We start from the raw sequence: 12,712 nt of genomic DNA on the forward strand, positions 1-12,712 counted from the left end.
AACGTTTTGAGCAAGCAACTATGTCCTCGGTCTGCAAAATTCACTCTATTGCATTTAACTGAAAATGAAAACATAGTCTTATAGTCAAACATAGTCGATCAGTAATTTAATTAGATAGTAACTGCCGCGATGATAAATTTCCTTTCAGATTAAATAAATTCTTCTGTATCTGGGAGGAGATAGAGCCATGCCACTACATCTGATTAACAGTCAGGGGAAGTGCAAATAGCAGCACAAGAAGTCCCTTGTTTTCCCTTGCTCCTGCCCCTTAGTGACCATGACATTATTAAAGCCAGTGGATCTTGTGGAGTAAGTATGTTACACGGTCAAAGATGGAGCAAGAGCTTTGTACTGAGCTTAAAAGAGCAAACACAAGCTTCGGCATTTTCTAGGGTACTTGAAGGATTTAGGGTTCTTCAGGAGCCAGGTGTGCAGGGATACTGGGCGACCCTTCGTGTCTGCTGCTTCCATCGGGGATATCCTTGCAAGTCAGGGACAACAGAGGATGCAGCCGGCACTGGACCTTTTGGTCCTTCCTCTCTCCCGTCCTGCCTGGTTCAGTTTCTGGGCCTTGTACAACCTGCACTAGCTGGTTCTGACCTTCAAGTCCTGATTTCTGCCAGCCCTGCATAGGGGATCTTTCCATCTGTCTGGCTTAGAGAGAGGATTTAATTCTAACTGATGGCACGATTACATGAACTGCCTGTTGAGATACAAAGCTAGTAGGCTAAACTAAACCAAACAGCTGGAGTGTAGACTCTTTCTTACCTCTTGCACTATATACTTCTCCTTTCATAATGTTTGATTTCACAGTCTTATTTGGTTAAGTCACTAAAGAGTACTGCTGTGTTTTCTTTTTGTCTTTGGCAAAAGCTTGAATAATGGATATTATTTCACTGCTTTTTCACCAGTCTCATCCCATTTTAAGACATTTAAGCAGCTTATATTTGGCAATTGCAAAAGACAAAGCAGTATTATTTCTGTGTTTTATGAAAATTAATATCTAAACACACAGGAAGACAGAGAGGAGTAGTTGTTATATTTCGTCCGTCTTCAACTGGACAAAATATTCTCCTCATGAGAAGAAAGAGCTGGTCAATTTTTTGTACTCACTTAAATGACTTATGAAACAGCTTGTACAGATCTAAGTGAATGCTTGTAATCTGTATTACCAGTTTTTTCTTCTTTTACAAAGGGTGTTATTCAAGATGTGAAAGTCGTCTTTATACCTAATGGCTATATAACGCAGTGTCCTAATCTGAATCGCAGTAAGTAGCAATTTCTTTATTCTCTCTATTTTAGATTTTTCATACAAATTATTTCTTTGTTTTAAAAATAATATTTTCAGGCTTGTCATTTTTGCATGTGCTGACTTCCAGAAGGCAAAATTTCTGTGTAAACAGATTGCATTTGATGTTCAGGTAATCAGCAGTATATCGGACTTGATTTATTTATGGGTTATTGTGTCTTTCCTTCTCTTCCTTTCCTTTTCTTTTTACTCTTCCTTTATTGAGCATGCCCGACCTGCAGTGATTTCTTAAGTCTGGTGCAAGGAATCATGGATTTGCAAGAACTCCTGGCAAAAATGACTGCAAAAGTAGGTACCTAAGCTTCTTTGTCAATTGCCCATTTCCTTCTGCGCTAAGACCAACATGAAAGTCTGTATTCCTTTTGCAATTATTCTACATTTTCATGGTACAGCCATTTTTTTTTCTCCTCTGCTAGTAGCCCTATCTGCAGTGGACTTACGGATATAGCTTCACGGATGTCACTTAAGCCTTATACAGTTTCTATTGTCTGCCTTATTATTTATAAGATAGTGACAAAATGCCCAGGGTCTGATTTTTTGTAAAAAGCCTTAGCATGATTTCCCTTTTCATGCTGAGGGATAAATGCAGAAACAACGGAGTGAAATCCCTCAACAATTTCCTCACCGTGTGATGCTGTCAGAGGGTGCGTGTTTGCCTGTGGGAAGTCCTGTGAAGTCTTCAGGACTGGCGTAGTCTCCTTCCTGGGAATTGAAATGAGGCCCCAAAATGGAACCGCCTGTGAAGCTGCTGGCTGTGCTGATCTTGACGTCACCTTTGATAAATGGTTTTTACCAGTGTAAAAATTAACCCAGCTCCAGGTGGTGTGCTGTGTGCTTGGTTGCTGTGGTTTGTTTTTTGTTGTTGTTGGTGGTGTTGTTTGGTTGGTTGGTTTTTGTGTGTGTGTGTGTATGGATGGGTTTTTGTTTGGTTTGGTGTCATGTCCCGTCCCCCCCCCTTGGATTGTGAATAGGATGAATGGGAAGCTATAGTGTTTTGTTTTGCTTGGGGTTTCGGAGATTTTCTTTAGGCTCTGCTCCCACAATACACAGTCAACCTCTGTGTTAGCCAAGGCCCTTCAGCTAAGGCTGTGGTGAAGTTTTGGGGTAGCAAGCTGTGGTTTAGAGGTGACAACCCCTGATGTGTGTTAAAGGGCAGTCTGTGAAAGCTTTTTGAGGTTAGCGTTGGTGAACCATCTGGTCTGTGGTAAAGGGCAATTAATTGTGCCATCTGAAACAGCACTTATGCGTTAATTACTTACAGATTTAAGTGCAACTGCAACCAACCTGTAGATGCCTTTAGTCTCAATGTAGTTACCGAACAGGAATTTCAGAAAGAGGCTTTGCATAGTACTGCTACTAGCATAAAAGCATTACACTTTTACTGTGCTGCCTTGAAGTACTCTGTTCCTTCCTAATAGGAAAGGGGAAACTTTGTTTTTAGAGAGTGTGTGCGTTATACTGACAATCTACTTAGCTGATGTGCTTTGGACAGGCTGACTCCGAATGCAAAATGTGAAGCTTTTAGTTCACTTTGCTGCTTGTACTGTGAAAGAGAGGCAATTATTTTGAGACCTGCTGGTGGTATGAGCAAGTTCCAATTATGCACTCTACTGAGTAACTTGCTTTCTCTGCTGTTAATTATATTTTTGCTTGCTAGTACTTTACAAGGGGAAGCAAATAACACAGTATTTGTACTGCAAAGACTCTGTGCTTCCATAAAGCGGTGCTGGGATAATCCTTCATTGCGAGTTCCTTTTCTGTTATAGCAGTGCGCTGACTGTTTCATTGCAGTTATTACAGAAATATTGTTGTCCAGGAAAAATGCATGCAGCAGGAAAGGAAGTTAATTTGGTAGACATGCAGGGTAAAAATGGAGGGACTTGAGGGAAACATTAAGGTTTGTATCTGCCTTTTCAGCCCTAGCCGCAATAGCCACAAGTGGTACTAATGTAGATACAAGTATATTGTATGGGGATGATATATGGCAAGGCAAAGAGCAAGGCTTAGAAGGGCTGTGCAGCTGCCTGCAGAGATCCTGCTTAGCAGGGCAGGTGGTCAGAGAAGGGCTTGCTGATGTACACGAGCAATGAGCCCCAGCACCTGGTCCTGCACCAAGAGATGCAGAGCATGAACTTGACATTTTGGAAAAGCGGGCCCCGTGGTTTCATGTCCGGTTTGTTGCTTTTAGGCTCCACTATACCTAGGATTTCAGGTTCTCGCTCAATCTCTGTTTGGTTACAGCTGTATTACAGCTTTGAAGAGACCAATGAATGTTGTTTGCAATGAACACGTACGTGCGGTTTATATAATGTAAAACTATGAAGACTCAGACCAGGGCTTGTCTGGGAAGAAAACATCAGACTAGTGGCTTCAGGCTCCAGTAATTTTGGTAGCAGTGCAAATTATGCATTACGTAGGCAGGAGGAGAGAGTAACCTCTTTCTTGTGCTTTACCTCAGGGTCCCGTGAGGCTAGTGCTGGCTCAGGACGGGACACGAGGGCTATGTAAGGGGCCCAGCAGAGCCTTATCTATAGCAGATTGTCATGGATTGCTATGTACAGGAGCATTTGATCACGACCTGTAACAAGCTAACCACCGTTATGTCCTCTTCCTACCTATGTCTTGTTAAGGACATAGCTTTTAAAGATGAAGAAATGCTACCTTTAAAAGCCTATTTTATTTTTGTCATCATTTGAATTAATTCTGAATCTTTCCATTATATATGTTTAATTGATTTAATTTTGGGTCCTTAAATAGAGAGATACCATAGGTCAGAGTGTTAGAAATCTGGCTAAAATGTTAATTTGCTGCTGGAGAAAAGGATTGTGTAATATTTCAGCATCCCCAACTGCCATGCTGGAACACTGTTAGTTCTTCTTTAAATACAATGGCTAAAATAATTCATGCAACTTTAACAAACTACTGAAATCAGTCTGGGCATCTCCTGCATTTCTTTGAGTGGAATATAATTTCTTTTTGGTAAATTATGGGCCCACACTAGGGTGTGCTTTGTATTCAGATGTGCTTGTTACACGAAGACTTCCAGCACAGAACTTTATACCAAATCTTTCCTTGGTTGACGTCAGAAAGGTTAAAGCTTGAGTTTGATTAAAACCAAGAAAAATCAAGCGCTTGAATTCATTGATGGACTAGTTAATCTGGTTTGTTTACATCATGGATTTATATGGCCATGAATACTTTTATGATTAACAAAATTTTCCATGTAAATTTTGATAGTTTTGGGGGTTTTTTTGATATTTTTGTTATTAATTTTGCCAGAAACAATACATTTTTAACAGAAGTCTGTCGTCTTTCAGTTATTTGTATGGGCAGAGGAGAAGCAAGGGAAGTGTTAAATAAGTTTTGTGAATAATAGCTAGCCAAATATTCCTGAATGTTAAGAACTTAGGATTTGGTTAGTATATGGAAAATGTTTGGCATGGTGTGGGCTTCTTCTCCTTCATTAGTTTATTTCTATTCATAACCTAAAAAATGTTTGAAGCTTGAGAATTTTCTCCTGATGTTTTAAATGCTCAACAAATCTAGTTGTGTGCATTTGGCAACATTTGGAAGGATATTTCAGCTGATTTTAAAGAATTCATTGTTTTACTGAGCTTGTATTTTTCAATTAAGGCTTGAAGTTAAGAAACAAATGGAATGTTGCCGGTCACTCTAGTATAGCAGGTAACAGTTAAATGTTGTTTCTGAACAGATTCTGTGGGCTGCGATACATTCATTGATCTCTGTGTATTGGAGGGTTTGTTGTTGCATGCCTTCTTTCTGATGATCTACTTGATTGATCTACTATGTTTAAAGGTATTTCTTAGAACAGGAGGTAAATGATATTTAAGTAAATAAAATTTACCAAGAGAATGCAAATGACAGAAAGTTAATAAATAGAAGATATTTATTTCCTTAGTTTTCTTCATTTTCTAGGGAATAATTTCTAGGACAAAGTACAAGTACCACTATCAAATCTGGGTATTTCTAAAGTCCTTTCTCTCCAAAATTTGTATAGCCTATTTATATGGGAATGTTCATTTAAAAAAAAAAAAAAAAGGTGTAAATAAAGTAGAAGTGTAAGACAAATCAAATACCTTTTTAACAAAACTTAATATATTTTATATACTGTAAATATAATGACTAAATATAATGACCTGAAAAGGGTTTCTGCTGAAAACAAGCAGCTCAGTAAGAGGATAGTTTTGCCTCTAAAATGTGAAAAGCAGTTTTGAAGTCACCAGATCATGCTGAGTCTGGGCGAGATGACTATCAATCCCCTATTATCCCAGAATAACAACTTCAGAAATAAAGAGCTTTTATTCAGGGCTTTCTCTCATGAGGACTGCAGAGAAAAAAAAAAATCACAGAAATTTGCCTAGTATTTCTTTTCTTTTTCTTCCCCCTAAATGTGTTGCTCTTTTACTGGCGGGAATGAAAAAGGATATATTAGAATACTTTCATTTAAAGTGGATGGAATTTTAGAGGCTGGAAATATATGAAATTGAGGTATATGCCATTATGTAAAAAATAGTATAGCACTGTGCATTCTTTTTTTAATAAAATTTGCTACTATTAAAATGTAGCAACATACAACGCAGGATAATAGCATCATATTTATAACAGAATAGAGTATGCATTCATCTTGTTTTGTGCCAGATTTAGGTAGCCTTGCTATCTGCCGTGGCTTCAGTGTGATGGCTTATATGCGTAAAACAAATGTGAATGGAAAAAAAATCAAGACCTTGAGAAACTCTCATCCAACAGGCACCAGGGTAATTTTTAGAGCAATGGCAGTCTGAGGCCTGAAGAATGCACATATTTACTTCTAAATATTAAGTCTGTATTTATTTATTTTTTAGTGTTAGTAAACAGGAAAGTAATTTTGAGTGCTCTTAGGGATTAGAGATGATGGCACTAGGTGCAAGGTGTGCATAAACAGGAGTTGTTCCCCTCTGGAGGATGGTAAGATGGTAGCCTGTAGGAAGGGGAGGTCTGTGCTATGGCCTGGGAGAGGGCGGTTCAAAAAACCTTTTCCTTTTCTGCTGCTACATGAACGAGCATTGTCCCCACTTATTATTGCATAGTATCTCGTCAGTAAACATAGCAATTGCTAGAATACATATGTAATACTTGGAAAAGATGCATCGGTTTTAGCTTCTTGATACGCATTTTAGTAGTTGGAATTGAGGAGGTAATGGGAACAGCAAGGAGTGTTAAGAGGCAGCTGCCAGCCCAGGGTTTACTCCAGGAGCATGGCTTCTCCATTAATCACTGTCTATATTTTGTACTACACTGAATTAAAATGCTTTCTTTCCCCTCTAAATCTCACTTGCTATTATAAGTTTAAGACCTTTCTAAAAGTCAGAAAGTATTAGTCTGGCTGATGCTTAATGGGGATGAGATGGGGATGATTAGGAAAAGTCAGTCTGCCAGTCTTCATGCTTTTGACTTGTAATCAGGTTGATGAGCAATTAAGATTTTTTAAAAAAAAAAAACAATTGCAGTTTGTGTACTTTTGGTAGTGCCCGGTCGTTCCTGAGGGGATCTTAGTGGGGTTTGTTACAGTACAAGAGACAGTCGCGTGAGTCACAAACTGTTGTCAGTTGGCATGGATAGCTCCATCAAAGTCCGAGGAGTAGCGTTAGTTTATCGCTGCTGACATCCTGGTTCAGTGTTTCGAAGGTTGTAGTCAAACTTGGTTTGCCTAAAAATAAGTATACTGCCTTCTCATGTTTGCTTTTTTAAATCATGTGTTTGAATTGCAGAAATCTCATCAAGTTACTTTCATTTATAGTTAAATTATGCAGAAACAAGACTGAGTCAATTGGAAGACTGTCATTGTGAGAAGACTTGTCAAGTAAATGGATTGATCTATAGAGACAAAGACTCATGGGTTGAAGATGATCACTGCAGGAATTGCACTTGCAAAGTAAGAATTTCTAAAGAGTTTAAGGAGTAGGACCTAATTAAAATGTGAAAATGGTCCTTGAATACGTAATGGTAACTCTGAGAATTACTATGTTTTTAGTATGCATCTAGTGGCAGTATGAACAATAGGGAGAGAAATGGTAAAATAAGTAAAAATTTGACATTGCTTATGTGCAAGCTCATAAATAAAATCTGTTTTCCCTTGACAACGCTCTCTTATTTGTTCTACTTATATCTGTGAGGACTTTACGGTTTTGGGGTGAAAGCGTGGCATTGTCTGTGTTTGGTTTGGATTTGTTTTCACTGCAGTAGTTTTTTCAAAAAGGAAGCATTATCTTAATAGTATTCATAGATGCTTAGTTGCATCTCGCATGGTAACAACATGCAGATTCTGTTTTCAGTGTTTATCACTGAAAAATTGAGGAACGAAAGAGAATTAGTATGTAAATCTTGTCTCATTGAAATTATTTGATATATATCTGAAGAGAGTCTTTGTTTGCTCAAGAAAATAGAAAACTGATTGTTAAAAATCTCAAAGATGATTGGCACAGCCTGCAGAAAGTGATGCTTATGTTCTTGTAAAGATGAGCTTAGGTTTTCCACTTAATGCGCTTTGCTCAGAGAAAGTGGGGTAAAACCAGTAATATATATCAAAATGGGGTGGTTCACCTTCAGAAGCATTTTGATTCAAGTTTGTAGTTGGGTAGGATTAAACTTGTTACTGAAGGATGGGTCTGCAATCCACAACACTATTTTCATTTACTTGAATAGTTTTCTGCCTTCTGTATTTTGTATAAAATACTCACTCATTACAACAGTCGTAGTTGAATTTTGTCTTAAAAACCTTTGCTTAGAGTGGAGTTGTGGAGTGCCGAAGGATGTCCTGTCCCCCTCTTGATTGTCCTCCTGATGCTCTCCCAGTGCATGTGGAAAGCCAGTGCTGCAAAATATGCAAAGGTAAGTACATCACACAGACCTTTTAGTTTTGCCCTCTATTTAAGCAGAGTTAAATTTGTCCTGAAAGCGGGCGCATTTTATAATGACTTTCATAGGTCCTGGTAATTCAGGTAACGTGTCTCAGTGGCAAACTTGATTTAAGAAGAAGATAAATAATTGCTGAGAAATGAACAACCATTGCAAATTTCTAAGATTCTCTTTTTACCGATTGTCAGTGTAAAATTATTCATCGACTTTTTTGGGGCTGGGAAGCCTTACTTGGCTTCAGCTTTATCTCCTGTTGATGTTGAGGAGCATCAAGCCTATGGTCTGAACTTCCTGTAGCGATGAGTAATAAACTGAGCTGTTAGCTTTTTGCCTATCTTTTATTTGGGGTTGGAAGCTTGTTCTTTAAAACAAACACGACGGAATTTCAGACCTTGAGTTAGTATCACTGTGTGGAGAGATGGTTTGCTGTAATTAATTTCAAAATAAATTTATGAGAAGAAAGAAAAAGAAGTAAATTTTGTGATCAGTGTTATTGTCAGCTTTCAGTTCCTTCTTCTGGAAATGAAAGATAGAAGTAACATTTCTGGAAAGAATATTCAATATTTGTTACCTTAATGGTAGTACAAGGGACAAAGACAATTTATATATGGAAATTTTAGCTGAATACTGATGCCAGTCTTACCTTAAGAAGCACAAATTATCTCCCCCCCCCCCCCCCCCCCCCTTTCTTGGAGACTAGTAAACTTCATGCATGAATTTTTCAATAATTCATAAGACATGGATGTTGAAAAGACTTATTAGGAAAATCATAACACTTTTTTTAGCATTCTGTCACCTTTCTTCAGTCACTGAATTCATTAGTCCCATGGACAAACATCCTTTAGCTGTGATCTTGCACTTGCTCTTGTTTACTCATGTCACCTAATTTCTCTCAGCTATATGTCGGCATGAGTATTCTGCTTCCTAAAAGATGTTTATGAACAGAGTATTTGGGTGGTAAAGTGGCTATGCTGGCCTGTATTTTTTGTCTCAAAATATTTCTATTTCTAACGTTGAGAGTCTAGAAAGTTCGTTCACGAAACTGGATGCTGCTGACATGCATGTATGCACAAGGGTGAAAATCTGACACACGGGAATTGCAAGGCACAAAATTGTAGATTCAACATAAATCCCCCTGAGTAAACTCTGTTCCTGTTATTTGTAATGAAAAGATGAACAATCAAACTTGCCTTTTGTCAGTGATTGGCACAAACTTGACTCGTTATTCTGACAAGAACTCAGCATGTCAGTCAATGGGAAGAGATGTATGGAAGTTGATTGAAATTGATTGTAAATGCCAGCTCCTTGACAGAATGATGTGCTAGGGCCACCGTCAGTCACTTTTGGGTAGATGATAGTAATTGCTGAGGCTTTCTGAAGAGCTGCACCGCAGGTGTTAATTTCTCCGTGCTTTTCCTATTTAGCTCTGATAGAATCATCAGTTGTAATTTGCTGTCTCTAGGGATTATTGAATGGCTGGATTATTGAACAGTTTCCTGTTTTCGCTGAGGGTTAACAAACAAAGTAGCTCTAGCGTCTGCTATGTTAAGGGTTTTAAAAATGAGGCGGTTCTGTTTTGATCCCTGCCATCTTATGTTGGCCTTCCAACTAATATTTGACAAAAGACTATAATTTGGTTTAAAATCGCCTCATTTTTCTGAGTTGTGCATTAACTTGCTTTCTGGTGTGTCCGTTCGGTTGTTAAAAGCAGTCACGTCAGGAGAACAGACAGAAAGAAAATGGAAATTTCTCTAATTCATCTTCTCCCAAAAATAGTTATTGGGACTCCTAATTTAAACAAAGCTTCCTGATCTGAAGTTTTCTTCAGAAGTGAGATCGCAACAACTCAGGCATAAAAACTAGGGCAGCTTTAGAAAAATGAAGAAAAGTAGGATACCAAAAGGAAGAAGCCTGTTTTTTAAATGCATTGTTGATGATGGAAACTGAGTTGTTCTGAAAATCTTATGCCTTTTTTTTTTTTTTTTTAAAGAAATGAGCATTTTCAAGCATGTAAGTTTAAACAAAAGGTCCTTAGAAGCAAATTTATGTCAGAAAGTTTATGAAGATCCATCTAGCAGTCCTTTATGTTTAAAATTGGGAATCAAACTGGCTATGACAGTTGCTGCTGTGGAATACTCCTCTTGGTATCACCTGGGATAGTTATTGTAGCTCCTACTGAGCAAAAATCCTGGTTGTTAATCTCTACTCTGCTTGCCAGTTCGCAGTGATGGCATAGCTGCAGAAGGGATGCTGAAGAAGTAAGTTATGGTATGGGGAAGGCTGGAGGGGGATAAGGGAGAAGAGGAAGCTATTTTGGGACAAGATGTTAAGAAACAACAAACTGAAGAGCAGGACAGGTGTTTGGTCTGGAGATATGGTGAAGCTGAGTTCCTGGATGGGAAGAAGACAGAGTAAAATTTGGTGTAAAATCTCCCCAGAAAGGCTCTGTCTCTCTTATTTTAGAAAATTTCTACCGGCAACTAGACCTTCTATGCACCTGAAGTGCTTGCTTCCCTTACCTTGGTATTCAGGAGAGGAATTGAGGTAAAACAGTTACTAGACAGTCTGTGACTTCTTTTTTTTTAAGAACAAAGTACTTTGAACACTTTCACCGTGCATGTGCCTTGACTCGGGAAACTTTTAAGGCTTTGTTCAAATTGCAGCATAGGATTTGTACCTTTTAGCTCTCCTTTCGGTGTCATAGGTCAGACTGGTATGGGTCAAGTGCAGAGAGAGCGGAAACACCACAACAAAAAGTTATTTTATCAGTGTTTAACATGGATCTTGTTAGTAATGTAGAGTGCCTTTACAATGGATACTTGATTTGTGTAAGTTCATAGCAGTCCGACTGTTCTCTTTAATTAATGGATTTACTATCCTCCTCTGGAATTCAATTCCTCTGGAATTGAAATTTAGGCAGCTAGTTCCAAGAAGACTGTGATAGTTCTGGTAATACTCGACTTAGCTGTATGCTACTGTGGCCTTGCTGGAGGTGACCTTCTTCACGGTGGCAGTAGTCTTAAGCTAAGCTAGTTGTCTCTGCCTTGAAATGAATGAGGGGTGCTCAAGTGTTCTGGTTTGGTTGTGGAGCTGGTTATCTTTAGCGGAAGGGTCAAAATTTCAGGCAGGAATTTTTTAGTAGAGGCTTTCCGTTTCCTGGGAAATCTGCTTATTTCACGTGTGTTTTAAGAATATTTTTCTGAAAAAGATTGTTACAGTTTGTTGATTCAGTAGAGTCATTCGCTGCATCTAATCCATTTTTGCAGTGCTCCAGCAAGTTGAAGAGTTCACCTTTGTGCCCACAAAAAATCTGAAGGTTTAATTGAAATCTGTGCTTATATTATTCTCTTATAATGAGAATAATACACTAATAAATGTCTCCAGCTCTTGAAGTGAGTCACGAAGACCTCTAGTAACACAAATACTGTAACTAATCTACAGAATGTCAGTAATGAAAATATTTTCTATCAAATACTAATGAATTTGGTCCAGTACATATTGTCTTATGCTCTTATCCCTCCTCTTTATTTTGGATGAAGGTGCTACTTGCTCTTAAAATGGATTTATTGTTAGCTACATTATTTGTATTTATGTATAATACTGACTTCTGATGAAAGCAAAATGCATCATATTCTTATCGTATCCATATTTTTCAGTTTATGTGAATACCGGTTTTCCTTTTGTGTTATACTCTGCATTTGTGTACTATTTAAATACTCTATTTATTTATTTTTAATCTCTCTCCTTCTCCTCTCAAATTACAGCAAAGTGTATCTATGGAGGCAAAGTGCTAGCAGAAGGTCAACGAGTGTTAACCAAGAGCTGCAGGGAATGTCGAGTAAGTTTCAGTTGTGTAAACTTTTCCTGATTTTAAATGAATGTGAGGGGTTCAAAAGTGACGATGATAAGTTAGTGCATTTCTTTAGGCTTCCTTCATGCAAATGTGACATCTCTCGTCTTGAAAAGGTGACCTTGAAGTCAGTGAAAGCCACAAATACGAAAACAATGCAGGAATATGACCCTTGCAGGGTAATAAAAACATGGGCAAAATGACTTGGAGGGATGTTTTCTCTTTTATCTCCTGCTTTCACAAGCTCTACAAAAAGGCAGCAGCATCTTGAGCCAGTTACTTATTTCAGCTAAATTGTGAAGATTTGAAGCAACCTGGCTTATATTGTTTGAGTTACTCTAGATTTACCGTAGTATTATTTAAACTATATGTAGCTCTGCTAATAATTGAGGTAAATTACTAAGTATTGGACTGGTCTGGGGTCTTTCTTGGCAAGTTCACGACACTTAGTCAACTACAGTCAGTATTTAAAGAACACATGTAAGTGGAGGCTGTGTTAGATAGGAACATTCAGGGAGTGGTAGTGAAATAAGAGTGCTACACGGTGTGTAAGCGTGGCAGAAACCACGCTTTGTGGTTGTTGTCTAGACTAGCCGTAGAAGAGGAGAGTGGTAGTAGATGATTGTAAAAGGTCTATT

The 12,712-nt window shown here is 38.2% G+C and overlaps 1 protein-coding gene across 1 annotated transcript in view; it reads left to right on the forward strand.

Moving 5' to 3' along the window:
* The first annotated feature begins 1,198 nt into the window (after positions 1-1,198).
* The window catches only part of NELL1 (neural EGFL like 1), a 215,005-nt gene continuing 203,491 nt past the window's right edge, over positions 1,199-12,712 (forward strand). The window contains exons 1-5 of the mRNA XM_075501602.1: positions 1,199-1,268; positions 1,515-1,597; positions 7,107-7,241; positions 8,095-8,197; positions 11,989-12,062. Of these exons, the coding sequence (XP_075357717.1) occupies positions 1,559-1,597; positions 7,107-7,241; positions 8,095-8,197; positions 11,989-12,062 (351 nt within the window). The 5' untranslated portion in view covers positions 1,199-1,268; positions 1,515-1,558. The remainder of the gene's footprint in view (positions 1,269-1,514; positions 1,598-7,106; positions 7,242-8,094; positions 8,198-11,988; positions 12,063-12,712) is intronic.

This window comes from Mycteria americana, chromosome 5 (genome assembly GCF_035582795.1).
Source record: "Mycteria americana isolate JAX WOST 10 ecotype Jacksonville Zoo and Gardens chromosome 5, USCA_MyAme_1.0, whole genome shotgun sequence".
Classification (NCBI taxonomy): domain Eukaryota; kingdom Metazoa; phylum Chordata; class Aves; order Ciconiiformes; family Ciconiidae; genus Mycteria; species Mycteria americana.